The 19,278-nt window shown below is 35.3% G+C and overlaps 1 protein-coding gene across 1 annotated transcript; it reads right to left on the bottom strand.

The window, feature by feature from the left end:
- Positions 1-490: 490 nt before the first annotated feature.
- LOC129005065 (U6 snRNA-associated Sm-like protein LSm1) lies at positions 491-15,004 on the bottom strand. The gene is made up of 4 exons (XM_054433856.1): positions 14,497-15,004; positions 10,698-10,755; positions 2,278-2,462; positions 491-1,678 (listed from the first exon to the last, which is right to left on the bottom strand). Exons 1-4 carry the CDS (start codon positions 14,521-14,523, stop codon positions 1,505-1,507), a joined length of 444 nt encoding a protein of 147 aa, XP_054289831.1. The 5' UTR covers positions 14,524-15,004; the 3' UTR covers positions 491-1,504.
- Positions 15,005-19,278: the final 4,274 nt, after the last annotated feature.

Below are 19,278 nucleotides of genomic sequence, written 5' to 3'. Positions count from 1 at the left end.
ATAGCTACTTCCCTATAGGGAAATTCGCTAATAACTCGGCCATGGGTCTTACCATGCCTGCTCCAATAATAGCTACTTCCCTGTCTAGGGAAATACGATAATGTTATTTTTCTACACAAACCACCTAAGGCCAAGCACTCTTACATTGTCCCCATCACAGGCTTTAATGATACCTGATTATCGGTTAGCAGATTAATTTCATTATACCTACTTATTAAATTTCTTCTAGGAATTAACACTTTAAAAAAATATTTGTCTACCAGCCAATCAAACCAATCTTGTATGAGTAATTATTGTGCGTGTTTTTTTTTTCAAACTTAAACCTAACAAATTTACCTAAATTGAAGATAGCCTACTTCTGGGTTGAACATCCATAGTAAATTTCATAATAACCTGTAAATATAGGAGATTTTAAGGCACAAATAACAGGTAAAATTGATTAGTTATGAAATTTAGATTCAAATAGTATCTTTAATATCAGATTAATGCATATTACAAAATACAGTCTTATTTTGATGACTTGATACATGCAATCAAAGATTATCTGACACTTATTTATAAATATACAAAACAAACAGTTTCTCTCAAAAAAGCAATTGAATAAAACTGAAAGGTTCTTGAACAAACTTTAAAAAGCAAACTTCCTTGAATCAATAGTCTTCATGATTGGTACTTTTTTTGCAAAAAGACTCTGACACACTAAATAAGCATCCTACTTTAATATAATTCTGAAATGAAAATATTAAACAAATAATTCTTTAATTACAATTAAAATTGAGCAACACTATCCTCTGACACTATTGGCAATGGGATTTCCTTCCTATGATGTTAAATTCAAATTAGTAGAACAAACACAAATCTTGATATTTTTTAAAAATTGGGTCTCTGGCAACAAACTCTTGCAGTAAAAACAATAGATCTCAAACAACAAATCTTAAGATAAAAATAACATAAATTTATTAGAACTTACTTGTTAGTTTAAACGTGTTTCAAGTACCGTACTTGAAAAAAACTCAATTTTAGGAAGAAAAATAAGTAGCCTATGCTAACTTTTGTTCATCTGTTACCACGTATGGATGCTCAGTTAATTACCAGATATAAACGCTTGGCATAGACTATTAGCGATTACTCCAAATTTCCCAATCCCAAACAAAATTTAGACTACATACAATCCCAGTATCCTCGTCAACTGGCCACTGATTAACCAACTCTACTTTGTCTTATTTGTGAGTAATTTATAAGTGAATGTTGCAAAAGAACCCATACAAGACAGGATGATAATGATAAAATGACTACGTGTCATTGGTTCAGTTACAAGTGTCTAGGTATCAGTGAAACCAGAGATGTGGCTGCTTAATATGACTATATAATTATCAACCATCCAACCATACAATCAACCATACAATAAAAAAAAAAAATACCATTGTGGGATGCACTAGAATGAGATTACAGTAGTTTAAAAGAAGAGTACACATTGCTTACGAAATGTTATAAACAAAATATACTAAAACATGTCATCATGGCTTAGATCAGGTATTAATCTAAGTCCTCGTTCTTTCAGAGACTTAGCCAATAACTTGTCGTGCTCTTGTTTGGCTTCTTGCTCTCGCCGCTGGGCATCTAGAATGTCATCAACAGAAACTTCTACGAGAGGCAAATTGGCCTCCTTCTCACTGTCCTAAAAGGCAACAAAATCTTAAGTTTGATACAATTAAAACATAAAATAGATAAAGATCCCAAAGATCTAACTGATGTGAGACAAAAAAAGTAAAATACTGTAATGGTATTGAACTTTCCATTTAGCTTGACAGGACACTGACAGAGCACTTCCAAAACCTCATTAAATATTTTTATTCATGTAGGCCTACTACAATTAATTACAATATAATAATTTACTTCACTCACTCCTGTGGTAACTCAAATCCAACTTGATTTTTGGCCTCACCAACAAGAAAAATATTCAGGTCACCATAATAACTCAAACTATAGTATTATTTAGGTACAAAATACACTAAATTATAAAATCTATTTATACTCATAACATGAACCTAGGAAAAAATATACTTTTTTGTCCTAGGACGCTAGGCACGAGTCGGAATTGTTTTTCACATTACTTCAGGCTAAGACCTAGGGGTTACGGCATTATCACTTAGATAAACTCCATTGGTGATTTGGCGGGATTTGAACCAGGAACCGGAGTCCCGCGCTCTAACCACTAGACCAGCTCGCTCCCCAGGAAAAAATATACTAAACACAACTACAACACCAACTACTTACAATTTCACCAAGAAGAACAACATTTTCCCCTCTAATTATAAAAACTCCTCTTGGTATATCTCCATATTCTTTACCGACATGGATCCTTTCAATGGTTCTGTGAAGTACCAAGTTCGCAAATTGATCAACACTGCGTAGATAACCAATTAATGTCCTTCCATCTCTTAGGAGCACCATGAGCTTTTCTGAAAAGAAAAAGGATCTTTATGTATGTCCCATTTTTTTTTACAGTTTTGGAAATTTAATAAAGCGTCTAATAATACTTTTTCAAGTGAGATACAGTTAATATTTATACTAAAATGTAGATAAACATGCATGTTTACAATTATTGGTCATCTGTATTAGCGAATTTCCCCTAGGGAATAAGCTATTACCGTAGTACTCATGGTAAGACCTGGACCCGGGACCGATTTATTTTTTTGTTTTGAGGTCCTTAGAGACCAAAAACACCGCATCCGTTCAATTTCATATATATATTTATATATGTGTCCGTTAGCGCGATAACTCGAGCAAAAATCATCCGATTTTGATGAAATTTGGTACAAGCGTGTAAACCTACATTTATTGGAACGAGTTCGCGAACCAGCATGATCGGAATATGGGAAAAGGGGTTTATGGGGCGAAAATTGGGTTTTCCCATTTTTGACCCTAAAAACCTAAAATTTAGCATTTTCTTTCCAAACCATTTTGTAAATCTTAAAACAACAAATAATTTAGTATATTGAAGCGTTATTATGCGCCTAATGGTTACGGAGAAAACATAAAAAAACTGTAAATTTAAAATTCCCACATTATTCTTATGGAGAATAAGTAAACTGTTGTAGTTTGCTTGTTTATGATCATATTTTGATCAAATTTGGAAAATGCATTCATTTCATACTATTTTAAACTATTAACATTTTACAAAAAAACACCTTTTTACCCTCCCTGTTGCAGCAAGCCTAAGAATTTGTTAAACTAATGTTGTTTATATAGGGAATAAAATGTGATATTTTTAAGGAGACATTTTAGTGTAAATCCAATCAGGCAAATGGCAATTCGCTTAGTCTGCAGGTTTGCTGCGGCGGGGGTATTTTTCTTGTATTTTAACACAGTTTCAGAAATATAATTGTCTAATAAAAATTTTAAGGGTGTATTTGTAGTAAGGCATACTTTTGTGGTACTAGGTAACATGAAAAACAAGTTAACATTATAGTAAGATAGACATGTCTGTTACAATCATTTTTGTGTATTTAATTTCTAGCATGCATAACATAAGACAAAAAATGTGTCTCAAAAGTGGTATCCAGGGCAACAGCTATACATTTTTTTTAGGTGGGAGGGGGCAAGTGCTAAATTTGCCGCCCTTTCACCAAACAACTGTAGATTCTTTTTCTCTCATGTCAATGGCATTTTACATACACGAGACAAACAAACCTTTTTAAGAAAATGAGCCAAGGGTTTAATGATATTTTGATATTACGTTATTAACACATTACCTACCAACTATACTCATCCCTCAGTTACAGAGGAGTGTGACGGTCGGTAGGGAACCTGTTAACACATTAGCTACCAACTATACTCATCCCTCAGTTACAGAGCAGTGTGACGGTCGGTAGGGAACCTGTTAACACATTAGCTACCAACTATACTCATCCCTCAGTTACAGAGCAGTGTGACGGTCGGTAGGGAACCTGTTAACACATTAGCTACCAACTATACTCATCCCTCAGTTACAGAGGAGTGTGACGGACGGTAGGGAACCTGTTAACACATTAGCTACCAACTATACTCATCCCTCAGTTACAGAGCAGTGTGACGGTCGGTAGGGAACCTGTTAACACATTAGCTACCAACTATACTCATCCCTCAGTTACAGAAGAGTGTGACAGTCGGTAGGAAATGTGTTAAAAATATAATAATTTCTTTAAATTGGTATAAATAAATAAATACTTTATTGTCTTGACGATATAATTGTATTGACAGTACAATTAATGAATTTTTAGCTTAGGTTTAGTATTAAATTAAACTCTAGCATTTCATTTAAAAATTTTGATGCATTTTTCATTATATTGTGAAAATTTTATACCTGTAAAGTACAATTTAAAAGTGAACAAATCAAACAAATTTTTGAATATATTGTGTTTATTAAATTGCAGTGAACATACAGCTCAGCTCTCAATATACAAAGTCCTCCATTTAAAAGCTAGTTAAATTTGATTTTTCTTAATTTTTTTGGCAGCACACATCTTTATTATGTAAAAAAAAACACATTTTGATGCTTTTTCATTTTTATTGACCCTTATTTATTGAGACAATACTTGCTAATAATTAATAATTGCTGAGGCTTTGATCGTCTTGATTGGTGATCAGTGGCAGTTACAGCCAGGGGGCTTGTCAATAGAATTGCCTGCAATTACAACAAAATTGTGAACATCTCCCGCTATCACGAGGACGTGATTAATGTCACCCGCGATTACAACAAAATCTTCAACGTATCACGCCATCACGGGGACATCATTATCGTTACCTGCAAGTGTGACTCATTATTTTTAGAAAACAATTTGTTGAGTTTAAAAAAAAGTTGTTTTTCCACTAAATGCTGCGCCCCCCTTTCAATGAGGCCCTAGGCTGCGGCCTAATGAAACTGGTCTTAATCTTGTGATCATGACAAAATCCTGAACATTCCCACGAACACCAAGACATTATAAGCTCCCCAGGTAGCGGCAAAATCTTGAACATCGCTGCAAACACTACAACTCGTTGTCGTCCCCTGCGACCACAACAAAATCATTTCATGAGGGTGGTAAAAAAAAGAAAAAACAGTAAACAAAAACCCAACTTTAAAAATATGGCTTATTTGAACCCTTTTAAAGTTCACTACAGTTTTTTAGAAACGTCTACTGGTACAATTTCAGATAGAAGTTAGAACAATTTAAGAAAAATATATGTTATAGGCGTCAATTAAATAGCGGAGAGGGAATCAGGAATAGGATGGCGCGGGCGGCTTTTCATTCTACACACCCCACAAGTCTGTAAAAACAAGAAATTACATTGACCTTAAGCAGTCATGTCTGCCGCTTCCATCCCTGCACCTCACCACCGCAGTATAACTGTAACTTTCCGCAGTGTGAGGGCAACGGTTTGTAGGTACTTATGCAAACCAATCCCTGTCTCTGAGCACGGACGGTATGGTTATCTTGAGTGTGGGGGGTTCTTCCCGGAACCTCAATTGAGTCAAGGGTGTCGCCACCTCTGGTGGATAGGTTCATCCGGGTGGGTCCCACTTCTATACCTGCCTCCTTTTGGGAAACCCTGATGGCCTGGCAGTGATGTTGGGTCTGACGGGCAAACGAAGTAGATCGGGTGCTGGGTCCGAGCCCGCCAGGGGTATCTGGGGATCTATCGCTCTGGTTACCTCTGGTTTCCCAGCAATGGGTAAGGCCTCGATCGGGCAGCGGTGTAAATGGGAGGTTGGGGTTCCCCCCGTCAGCGTGCTGATGGTCCCCTTCCTCCTGGCTATTGATGGCGGGTTCTGCCTGTCAGGGATTAGATAGGTCCCGAGTGTTGCTTGCACTAAATGCGTCGGGGCGCTCTACCATGGACCTCTAGGTTCCGACCTAGTGGAACCCAGGTGGAGTGACGCTTAAACAAGCAGCCGGAATCCCTGGTTAGGATTGAGGGGCAACCCTCTTTCCGAAGGGTCTGCTTCGGCAGCCGGCGAGCCTGATGACCTTAAGTCATCCGCCCATGATGTGCTAAAGGTTGATGCGTAAGCTTCGGCCTACATCATGGGGCCCGGGTATGTCCTAAAGGATAGGTACCGGGTAAGCAGTCAGGGGGCTTCGGCTCTCATGACAACAAATGTAATGTAATGTAAAAAAAAACCTCACCACCGCGATCATATGAATATATTCTTAAGAGCCCTTTTCAAAGGTATTGGCTAGACCACTTAAGTATGCAGAGCTTAAAAAACCAAATAATTTAGTATATCAAAGTGTTCTGTACGGTTATTGGTTACGGAGAAAATTCAAAAGTTGTAAATTTAAAATTCCCATGTTATTCTTATATGTTATTCTTATAAGGTAGTTTGCTTGTTAGCGAATTTCCCTATAGGGAAGTAGCTATTACCGTAGGTCTCATAGTAAGACCTAAGCCCGGGACCGATTTACTTTTTCATTTTGATGTCCCCAGAGGCCAAAAACACCATTCGTTCAAATTTTTATATATCTATATATAGATATATATATATATATATATATATATATATATATGTGTGTCCATCCGCACGATAACTTGAGTAACTTTGTCCGATTTTGATAAAATTTGGTTTGAAGGTGTAAGGCGGGATAAACTTGAATGAGTTCGCGAACCAGCACGATCGGACTATGGGAACGGGGGTTTATGGGGGGTTTTATGGGCTAAAAATAGGTTTTTCCCATTTTTGACCCTAAAAACACAACATTTCACAATTTATTTTTAAACCATTTGTAGAGCTTAAAATACCCCCGCCGCAGCAAACCTGCCGACTAAGCGAATTTCCTTGTCTGAATTGATATTCAGTTAAATATATTTTAATAACATTAGGTTTAACGAGTACCTAGGTTTGCTGCTACAAGGAAACTAATAAAGTGTGTTTTTGAGTAAAATATTGATAGCTTAGTACAAAATAAATAAATTTGCCAAGTTTGATCAAAATATATCCATAAACAAGCAAACTACAACATTTGACAATATTCTCCATAAGAATAACATGGGAATTTTAAATTTACAATTTTTTTAATTTTCTCCGTTACTAGTAATCGAAGAAAAATACTTTTATATACTAAATTATTTGTTTTTTTAAGCTCTTTAAAAAGGTCTAAAGAGAAATCGGGAAATTTTGTGTTTTAAGGGTCAAAAGTGAGAAAAACCAATTTTTACCCCATAAAACCCCCCGTAAAGCCCCGTTCCCATGGTCCGATCGTGCTGGTTCGCGAACTCATTCAAGTTTATCCCGCTTTACACCTTTAAACCAAATTTAATCAAAATCGGACAAAAATTACTCAAGTTATCGCGTTCACGGACGTATATATATATATATATATATATATGTCTATATATATATATATATACATATATAAAAATTTGAACGAATGGTGTTTTTGGCCTCTGGGGACATCAAAATGAAAAAGTAAATCGGTCCCGGGTCTAGGTCTTACCGTGCCACCTACGGTAATAGCTACTTCCCTATAGGGAAATTCGCTAAAAACAAATAATTTAGTATATTGAAGCGTTATTATGCGCCTAATTGTTACGGAGAAAATTCTAAAAAATTGTAATTTTAAAATTCCCATGTTATTCTTATGGAGAATAAGTCAACTGTTGTAAATTTGCTTGTTTATGAACATATTTTGATCAAATTTGGAAAATACATTAATTTCTTACTAAACCGCAGTACCTTTTAATATTTTACATAAAAAAAACTTTTTACCCTCCCTGTTGCAGCAAACCTAAGTACTCATTAAACTAATTCTGTTTAAATAGGGAATAAATGTGATATTTTTAAGGAGACATTTTAGTTTAAATCCAATCAGGCAAATGGGAATTCACTAAGTCTGCAGGCTTGCTGCGGCGGGGGTATTTATGGATATAATATTTTGATCAAACTAGGCAAATTTATTTATTAGTGAATTTCCCTATAGGGAAGAAGGTATTACCGTAGGTCTCATGGTAAGACTTGGGCCCGGGACCGATTTACTATTTCATTTACATGTCCCCAGAGGCCAAAAACACTATTTGTTCAAAATTTTATATATGTATCTTTATTTATAAAAGAGGAAGTTTGTATATTATATTTGAACGTTATGGACTACGAAACCGCTCGACAGATTGTAATGAAGTTGTGTGAAGTTTGGTGCAGATCCGTTAAAAGGCCTACTGGCTCTGGAGTTTCCCATGTTAAACTTATGAGTACTTAAATTTAAATGGAATTAAAGAATCTTAACAGCTGGTTCAACTAAACAGTTTGATTCTGTGATGTTCAATAACATTAAAAAGATAATAGGTTTATCAACAGGGTGCAGCACTATTATTTTCTTTTTAATTTATGACAACAGATAATTTTCAACCAAGAGGTGAGTGAGCGTAGCGAGCGAACTTCAACCTGGAGGCGAGTTAGTGTAGCGAACGAGCTAAACCTGAAGGCAAGTGAGCACAGCGAACGAGCCCCAGCCTATAGCAAACGAACATCAACCAGGACGTGATTGAGCGATGCGTCAAGCTCATCTTGAAAATGAACGAGCATTTGACATAAAACCACATAAGGACAGGACGACATATATATATACTGTCGGGGAAAAAAGTTTAGACACTCGAGTTTGGAGCTCTACAGAAAAGTAACCTACTAACTTAGAAAAACACGTAGTATATATAAATTTTCGTTGTTTAATTCTACGTATTCCTGTGAAAACAAAAATTTTTTAGCTCGTTTAGGAAATTTTTTATGACAGTCGGAAGGCAAAAACTCCCTGTTTTTAGAGTAACAAAAACGATCTTATGACTTTGAAAATTCGCACAATGTGAACTAAAAGTCAGAACTTTATCAAACTTTAATACAATATAGACACATATATAATGAATTAATTTGTGAAGTTTCAGAATTTTTACTTTACCCATAAAGTTTTTGTTGTAACTTTTGTAAATTAACTTTTTCTCAAAAACGGCAAACGCTAGAAAAAAAATGAAAAGCTTGTTATGATGGTCATTGGTTTTGTATTTGAAATATTGATACTGCTCAACCACATTGTTACGCATATTATTTATATAAGTTAACATTTAATTTGGATAATGCAGCGGCCGAATACGGCACTTCCAGACCGCCGCAGGCTCTGGCTGGGCGCATACCCTGTACAGTGTTGCCAAATTGAACACCAGGACACTGAGCAGCGATGGGCTGCAAACTGTTGAGTCAAAACTGAACAGAATATATTATTAACCATTTCCCATCACCTTTTCTAATGAGGGCTTTGGATCTGATTTTGATATGCTGGATATCGCTTATCCCCTAACATTTCTCCCTCACTTCTAAAAAAACATATCGCACTGACAATCATTACATATTCAGAATCCGACAATGAGGTCGGATCCAGAATTCTGACAGCCTGAGGTGGATTACTGATGACATATTTGGACTTTGGACCCTTTGGAAGAATGCAAAACACGATATTTCCTGTGAGTCAGTCATCACTCGGTGACACACTGCGTGAATCACCTTACGCTCGGTCAAGGTCCATCGTGGCAACACTGCACTGGATTCCTGCGCGGGCGATGGCGTCTGCACTCCTTGCAGGCGCGAGATCATCCAGTTTTTTGTTAATCTATATTAATAACATGTGTAACAATTTGGTTGAACAGTATTAATATTTCAAATACAAAACCAACCACCTTCGAAACAAGCTTTTCATTTTTTTTCTAGCGTTTACCGTTTCTGAGAAAAAGTAAATTTACAAAAGTTACAACAAAAACTGTTTGGGTAAAGTAAAAATTCTGAAACTTCACAAATTAATTCATTATATATGTGTCTATATTGTATTAAAGTTTGATAAAGTTCTGACTTTTAGTTTACATTGTGCGAATTTTCAAAGTCATAAGATCGTTTTTGTTACTCTAAAAACAGGGAGTTTTTGCCTTCCGACTGTAATAAAAAATTTCCTAAACGAGCTAAAAATTTTTTGTTTTCACAGGAATACGTAGAATTAAACAACGAAAATTTATATATACTACGTGTTTTTCTAAGTTAGTAGGTTACTTTTCTGTAGAGCTCCAAACTCGAGTGTCTAAACTTTTTTCCCCGACAGTAGGTTTACTAGCTGGCCCGACAGACGTGTCGTCCTGTCCTTATGTGGTTTTATGTCAAATGCTTGTTCATTTTCAGGAGATTTTCAAGGGGTACTAATGCTTTTATAATGTTTTCTAATATATATATATATATATATGGTATTAGAAAACATTATAAAAGCATTAGTACCCCTTTAACTCATTTTAATTATTAACGACTAGTTTCAACACTAAGGTTATAGTCATGTTCGTCATGTCATTGTCACTCGAATGAGCTTGTGAACCAGCATTAGGCTAAGTTATATATAAGGCTCAATCATCCCAGTGGGTTGTCGTTTTACAGCCGAAGATGACATTAAAACCCCATAGTTGATAGCACTTAAAGTCTATTAAAGATTGAGTCGAAGAATTTTTTCAGGGTTTGGAAGAAGCGCCGGCACAAGTGCATAATGGGAACTATTTTGAAGGCAACGACAACAATTTAAATATTTTGTTCAAAAAATGAAAATCCTTGTTTTTTAACAGACCTCATATATCCGCCACCCAATCACTCCAAATGGTCACAACCCATAGTTTATAAACTAAAAAAAGTTAACATTAGGCTAGTTTAAAATTGAACTTACTGTCTAACTCATCAAGAAGTGTGGCAGTGCCTGGTGGAAACATTGGTCTCTCCATTGTCTGCAACAGAAAAAACTCATTGGCTAATAGTACTAGTGATACACTTAGGCCAGTGACTTACAAGTGATACCCGTAGGCTCCACCCAATTAATAGACATACTTTGAATTGTTCATTGCAAAGTAATAACTGAAACATCCTTGGGCCTAATAATTTTTTTAATTAGGCTAAGTTACATCAGAGAAGTAAAATTCAGAGGATACATTCAATTTTACATTTAAGTGGTGTCTAGAGAAAATTATATTTGTCGTCCCCTTCCGCTCTCCTTTCCTTGAGGTTCATCTTATACCTAGTTTGAATCCTTTATAGCCTATTATCGGATGAATAACGATAAATAACTTAAATATACATTTTTTTCAACAATTCCTTTTTTACCCCAATGTAAACATCGAATTCAGTTATGATTTATTTAGCCTACATTTTTATTGATACTGGTATTTAATCAATAAAACTAGTATCAATATTAACCAAAAACAAAATATCTTTTATGAAAAGTATCAAAACCAACAAGTTAATACAAAAACTAAAAAATCTACAAACCAGGGTATAATTGTAATTGCCTTACATATTGTAAAAATGAAACTAAACAAAGGGTCTTGTCCTAACAATTTCATCCACTATTAGATAGATACACACAAAGGTGATTTGCGGAGTTGTCAGAACACAACTTTTTAAGAATTTGAATGGTTTCTTCCATTTTTATTCTTAACCCTGCAGTGGTGACCCACGGTCTCTGAGACCGACGCAAAGTTCAGTCGTAGTTAACCAGTTCCCGGAAAAGTTGGGTTAACCTTACAACTAACCAAACGATATATCGAATAATCGATATATTCGGGCCAACAGAACTAAAAGCCTTGTTGAGAAAAAACTTGGGTACATTTTCACAGAGAACCTGTGATATATTATGGGATGAAAAACTATAAAGTTAAGCCTATATAAGTAGGTAGCCTACATATATATCTTTTTTTTTTAGGTCCTCTTCTCCATAGTAGTTGAGACCAGGGAATCGTAAAATTCTTGTTTTTTCTTTTTCTTTCTTCTTTGGGTACTGTTTTGTATTGTTGTAGGGTGTGTGGTCTTCGAAATATTCATTTAGACTATAGTAAGGTTTTTTGATTAAGTATTGTTTCAGTTTTTTTATGAAAAGAGTGTTTGAATCTATTGATTTTAGGTTGTTTGGCAATGTGTTAAATATTTTAGTTCCTATTATTTTTGGATTTCTGCTAGTTTTAGTGAGTCTGTGTGGTTGTAGATTGTAGTTTGCCTGTAAATTTCTGAGGTTGTAGTTATGGCAATTGTTTCTGGTTGGGGGGGGGGTCATTTTTTAGGAATTTCATTATTTCTAGGATGTACAAGGAGGGTAAAGTTAGGATTTGGTTAGTTGTGAAGAAAGGTTTGCAGTGTTCCCTATATTGCAGTTGTTCAATTGATCTCACAGCTCTTTTTTGAAGTATTAGTAGCTTTTGTAGATGGTAGTCTGCTGCTGAGCCCCTGGCTATGATGCCATACCTCAAGTGACTTTCGAATAGGGCAAAATATGCTATTTTGGCCGTACTCTTATCAGTCACTGACCAAATCCTTCTTATTGCAAAGAGTGTTGTTGACAATTTCTTTTCCAGGTTTTCTATGTGTAGGTGCCAGGACAAGTTTTTGTCCAGGGTGATACCGAGGAATTTGGTTTCTGTTGCCATTGTGATCGAGGTGCAGTTTGCAGGTGGGTTATGGTCAGGTTGATTCGATGCTGTAAAGTTTATGTTGACAGTTTTTGATGTATTGATTTTGAGGTTTAGTGAAGAACATATTTCTGATGCCAGTTTTAGGGTTTTTTCTGTTTCAGCATGGTTTGTAGATGATGTTGGATAAATGATGGTGGTGTCGTCAGCAAACATTATGCAAGTTTTATCTGGTGTTAGATAATTTGGGAAGCTATTGATGTATATCAAGAAGTAGAGGGGTCCGAGTACAGATCCTTGAGGAATTCCTCGTTTAGTTAGTTGAGTGGGTGATTTAGTTTTTGTTTGTATTTTATTTATCTGGTGAATTATTTCAACCTGTTGTTGCCTATCTTTGAAATAGTCTTTAATCCAATTTAGTGCGTTTCCTTTTATATTAATTTGGTATAGTTTGTCAAACAGTATATCTCTATCTAAGCTGTCAAAGGCTTTCTGTAGGTCTAAGAAGAGTCCTGATGCTGGTTGTTTATTTTCCCAGAGGATGGTAATTGCTTCATGGAGTTCATTTAGTTCTGAGTTGATAGATTTGTTTTTCCTAAATCCGTGTTGATGAGGGGATAGTATCAGTAGGTTGGTTAGGTGTTCCATGATCTGTGTATAGATTATTCTTTCAAGGTATTTGGATAATGTCGGTAAGATTGATATCGGGCGGTAGTTTTCCATCAAAGTACTGTCTCCTTTTTTATATTTAGGATATACTGTTGCAGTTTTCATTCCAGATGGGACTTTTGCTTGGTTAATCGAAGAGTTTATGATATGAAGAAGGGGTGGTGCGATTTCGCTCTGGCAGTGTTTGATAATTCTATTTGAAATTTCATCATACCCACATGAGTTTTTTGGTGGTAGTGCTTTGAAGATCTGTTTGAGTTGGTCCATGGTTATTGGCTTAAAATTTGATAATTCAAAGGCTTGTGTTAAGTTGGTAGTTTCATGCTGGTCTGTAGGAGGGTGAGGATCATTTATTCGAGTGTTGTTATCCTGGGATACAAAGTATCTGTTGAAGGTATCACTGATCAAGCTGGGGTCGTTAGTGAGGTTTTGATTAACGTTCAGGGTGAGTGGCCTATCAATATGATCTACTTTGGAGTTTGTTTCTTTGTTTATGGTGTTCCATATTTCCTTTATTGGGTTGCTGGAGCTCTTGATCTTGTTTGAAGTGTGTTTACGTTTTTTGTCTTTTATTTCCAGGTCATATATTTTCTTCAGGTTTTTGTAGGTGGCGTTATCTTTGTCTGTTCCGGTTAGATTGTATTTGTTTTGTGCGGTCTGTAGGTTACTTCTGAGTTTGTGCAGATCTTCATCCCAAAAACGGTTTGGATTTTTGTTTTTGATGGTTTTAAGGAACCTGGGCATGGTTTCATCCATATTTAGTCTAATGGTTTGGATTAGTGCCCTATATTGGTCGTCTACAGAGGGGTTATGATAGACATTTTCCCAATTTTCATTTTTTAGTTTGGTTTTCAGCAAATCTAGATTTTGAGGAGTAATAGGCCTGATCATTTTTTTAAAAGGCGTTGTAAGTGGAGCGGAGAAATCAGTTATCTTGCATACAATTGCTTCGTGGTCTGATATATTACTTTGTTGGGCTGTAGCTTTAATTAATGATGGGTTTATGTTTGTAATGCAGGCATCAATGCAGTTTCTTTGAAGTCGGGGTTATTCTGGTGAAAGAAGTTTCAATTTGATGTAAGTTGTGAGATTTTAATATGTTTGAAAGTTGTTTAACATCTTTATCATCTTGGTTTTGTAGTTTGATGTTTATGTCACCCAAGATAACTATTTTTTTTTTCTTTTTGTTGGAGAATTGCTGTAGTAGGCTATCTGTAATGTCAAAAAACTGGTTTTTGTTTTCCGGTTCTTGGTTATCCGGTTCTATGTTAATATTGTAGCCTATTGAATAGTTATTGATCAAACAAGGTAACTAAAAAGCCTTCATATAAAGTTAAAATTGCCAATAACTTAGTTGTTAGGCCTACTGCAAGGTTGGTGGTGTAAGCCTAGTTTACTTACCAATCCGTTTTCGTTGAGATGTACCATTACACTTATATCAACAAATTATAGAATAGATCCTCTAAGGTCTATTCAAGATTCCTGAGGAAGAACTGAAAAGTAATGATTTAAGCTAATGTACTTCGTAACTAAGACATAAACATTCAGTTAAAATATAAAACTACTAAATAACTTAGGTGTTTTTAAAACAAGGGTAGGCCCTAACCTGTCCTTTAAAACCAAAAGCCTTAGAAAAAACTCAATTAAGTAACTGTTCCAACTTAAAACTCGATCTTGCAGTCATGGTCACGAAATAATTACTGAGTAATTAGCTTATTTGATTTGATGTTGACAAGACAACGTCTACAACACAACAAATTGACAATCTGACAATAACCGAATAACCTAAACTTAATCAAGAATCAAGACAAGATTGTTTCTTTCTTTCTGTTTGTTTTTGTTTGTATTTTGTTTTCAAAGAGATTCTTAACTAAGGTTAACATTTAATTTAAACCATGCAGTTTCGCAGTTCTATTCATCAAGATTACAAAATGTATGTATGTAAATAAACGTATGTTTTCTGTTGGGATCCCTTCAAGTAGGTAACCTTTCAAACTGGTGAAGGGACCTACCTGCCCGATATTGAAATCGGTCAGGTTGGTTACTTTTCAATTTGGTGAGGTAATGAACGCCCTCTTGCTCTTGTGGTGGGGGCATCGACTGCTCTCATTGGCTGCAAGGTTTCTGGGGGAGGGAGTAGTTGTTATGGGGTGAACAGTGCTGCCAACCCAAAAGTCTGGAGCAATAAACATTCTCATACAAGGGTAATGTGGGTAATTCCGATATTTACGGCTACAAAGTAGGCAGTATAAATGCCGAAGGAAATTATATGTATAAAATATCTAGTTAGAACTTTTCATAGGTGAAATACTGTAAATAACAAAATACGATATTAAGTCCATCATCTTGCGAACCTGTTTATCTCCATGCCCCTGGGTCACTGCTAGGCTACTTTCTCTTGTAACTAAATCTACAGTATTAACGGGTCAGATTTTATTAATTAACTAGCTGTTGCCGTTTGCATCGCCTGACATACTTTTTCGTCTTTTATTCTTTACTATAAGCCTGCTGAAGTTGTCACTGACTTCGCTACGGAACGGAACTACCCTCTCTGGAACAACTGAATGATGTTTTTACCAAAAATACTAAAGTATTCATATCTCCTTTCATTCATAATCATACTCCAAGCCAAATTTTCCAATGGTACAGTTAGTTTTCTCTAACTTTATTGAAAAGTATTTCAGATAGTCTAAAGTAGGATTAAAAGTAACACAAAAACATTATTTTATTTAGTGATATACTGTATATATGATGTTCCCCGTTACTGACTCGGCATGCTCTTGATTTGATATTATTCTTGAATTTTGTTGTCCCTTCTGTACATTTAATAATTACTAGAGGGCCCATGCTACTCTACAACGTTGAAATGAAAATCATATTCGAGCAATAATCAAATTTATAAATTTGTATTGAGTATCTTGATCTTAACTGATTCAAACGATAAATAGCTCAAATTAAAACCTTTAATTAACTTACTATTTTGCGTCAAAAACATGAAAAAAACATAAACAATAGTGGACCTATTGATTTTTAATCATAGAAAACCCTTATAAAAAAAATAATTTATATGTTGGTTGTTCACATTGCAATTGCTTGTAGTCCGTCCGATTTGGATAACTAATTAATAGCTTAAATGAAAGCCGGCATTTCACTGAAGGTTCTTAGACCAAAATATGTAGGATTGTATAATTATAACTGGTGAAATGCATCTTAAATTGAAGTAAGAATTCGAAAAGGTGAAATATATGTTTTTTGGACGAGTAATACAGTAGATCAATATATATGCCGATGCTTAGAGTGAAATCTGTGCACACCTTCAATTTGAGACCTCAACCATGAAAATCGGTTAAATTTATTTTCAAATATAAGAAGATTGACTCTATTATTAACGTTTAACGAAAACTATCACCGTTTTACAACAAATTGTGTAGCAGTTCCGGTTAATGATAACAACCTATACTGAATTGAAGCTTTAGAATAGAATATTTCAAATGTTTACGGGAGCAAGCTCCTAAAATGTAATAATGTCGGTAGCTATACTTGCGATAGTACACTTGATAGGTTTTTAACAGCTTTTATTGATTTATGCATTATTATTATATAATAAATAATGCTATTTAATAAAATAAAAGATTGGTAATCATATGATTAAACGTACGGACACTGACTAGTTTTTAGGTGGCGGAACAAGCAAATTTTCACAGTTTTGAATGTAAACCTATTTTACTCGAAATAAGTTTGAGATAGAAAAACACTCTTGAAATACAAAAGTTGTGGATAGTTTAATTCTACACTACCGATCTTCCATAAGATTTAAGATCCAAGCATTGTAACTTATAAGTTACAGACCAAAATATAATATCTTGCATACTCGAATTTCTTCTGAAATAGATTTAATCCCCTAAACCACCCTTGAATTTAGAACTTTGCAAAACCCCCAAATTTGTACATCTACACCATATACATGGATTGTCGTCCCAATGCAAAATTTTATTATTCTAGGTCTTATATATGTTTTGAGATACATTATAGTGATCATTTGTCAGTGATATGCCAATCAATATAAAGGTAGGTCAATGGAAAGCATTTATCTACGTGGTGATCGGATGCATAGCAGCTTCAAAACGGATTCGTCACAAAATTCGTGTTTGCCTATTAAATATATTGGGTATCTATATTTAATATATAGATACCCAATATGCCTATAAACATTCAAACTTATGGGTCAATTTGCTGCACACAAAATCCAACAAAGTCTTTTAATAATATAGATACTTACTAGGTGGCGTTCGCAGAGGCATCCACAAAATTGAGCGGAGTTATCAAGGGTTCATATTATATTGTTTTTGTCATACTGCAGTAAAAACAGTAGTTTTTAATGCATGCGTTGCGGGTCTAAAGTAGCATTTTTATTCTCTAGGGAGTAAAAATCGTTTTTAGCCTCTATGGAGTAAAAATCAGTTGTTGCCAACTCAGTTGTAAATTTCGATTGTAAATGATTGCATGTATCGAAAATATGTATCGATTCGTGCTTCGTAATCATTTTAACCTACACAGTCTACAGTCTCTTCCCATAGAATTTTAGTATTGCAGATACATTAATAAATTCCCACACTCAACACTGCTCACCTTTACTACTTCCTTCACCACTTCCTACGTCGCGGACCTGTTTCCCTCCCTTCCCATAGCATCATGGGATTGCAAATAACTTAATCTAACGGTCATAATCAGTTCCTACACACCGGACTGCTCGCATTTACTACTTCCTTCACCCCTTCCTACGTCACGGACATGTTTCCCTCCCTTCCCAAAGAATTTTAGGATTGCAAATACCTTAATCTAATCGTCATAAACAGTTTCCACACTACGGACATCTCGCCTTGATTACTTCCTTCACCCCTTCCTACGTCGTGGACCTGTTTTCATCCCTTCCCACTTCCCATAGAATTTTAGGAATGCATATACCTTAATCTAATCGTCATGAAAAGTTTCCACACTCCAGACTGCTAACCTTTACTACTTCCTTCACCACTTCCTACGTCAAGTACCTGAAGCTAGTGTCGTCATTTGATTATATTTATGATCCATACAGTTTCTGTTCTAATATCTGTGGAATAATGCTATCAGCTATTTCTTTATTTGCTGCATTCAAAACAGCTGATCATATGTCTTTGTTTATGTGTCAAATACTGCTTCCATAAGGATTACATTGAAACTTTGAGACCCAGTGGGGCGGATTCCTGAGAGACTTTTTTAACGCCATATAGATGTTGGCACTCACCGATATGGTCTTTATCACCATGCAAAATTTGAAAACGATTGATTCAGCCGTCTAGGAGGAGTTTGCGTATTACGAAATGCATAAGAGTCGACGTATAAGAGCTTCGCTCGCTTCGCTCGCTCCGCTCAATAAGGTTAAGAAAACTCCAGAACCACTTAGGTGGAACCCAAAAGTCAGATCAGGATAAAAACTACTTAGTTTTCCTATTTAATGCCTGAATAATCAGTACACCAAATTTCAACGTTCTAGCTAGTCTGGAAGTTGGATTAGTAATGAATCATTGAGTGAGGGCTTTTACTTTTATATGTTAAGATTATTAGCTAAATATAACACATATGAAAGGTACAAAATAAAATCCATAAGTTAAATACAGTAGTAGAATATATAAAAACGGAGCTCCAGACAAAGCTGTCTTTAAAATTTGAAATAGGTGTTGCTGCAGACTTTTAATTTTATTCAGCGAGATTACGCCCCTGAATTTAGTGTTACTCCCTCAATATGACAACACTGTTGGATAAATCTAGCTCAGTGGGATAAATGCAGGGATGCAGCAGGCACTTGTAGAGCGAAATTTCCCACAATTTCCATGTAACCGTTTAACTGGTTTTCAGGTTATGTGACAAAATCCAAAACACAATTGAACATAGGATGCACAATAAATCGGATGTGTTTACTTTTGGGCTATTGACTTAATTATTACATCAAACAATTAAATGTATTCTGAACTTGTGTACCCGTTGCGAAATAGAGCGTACTATATTTAGCCGCCATACCCGTGCTTCGCCAAAGGAGCGCTAAAGAGAATAATTTATTGTTATGTTCCATAGATCTGTTGTATGAAAAATTAAATAACTCATAAAATAAATGCCTAACATTTGCATTTAAAGCATCAATCGAATTAT

The sequence above is a fragment of the Macrosteles quadrilineatus genome, unplaced genomic scaffold, assembly GCF_028750875.1.
Source record: "Macrosteles quadrilineatus isolate MER2022 unplaced genomic scaffold, UCM_ALF_1.0 Scaffold_15__1_contigs__length_3749704, whole genome shotgun sequence".
Taxonomy (NCBI): domain Eukaryota; kingdom Metazoa; phylum Arthropoda; class Insecta; order Hemiptera; family Cicadellidae; genus Macrosteles; species Macrosteles quadrilineatus.
The sequence above is the reverse complement of the archived record's forward strand: the minus strand, read 5'-3'. Positions and strand labels throughout refer to the sequence as shown.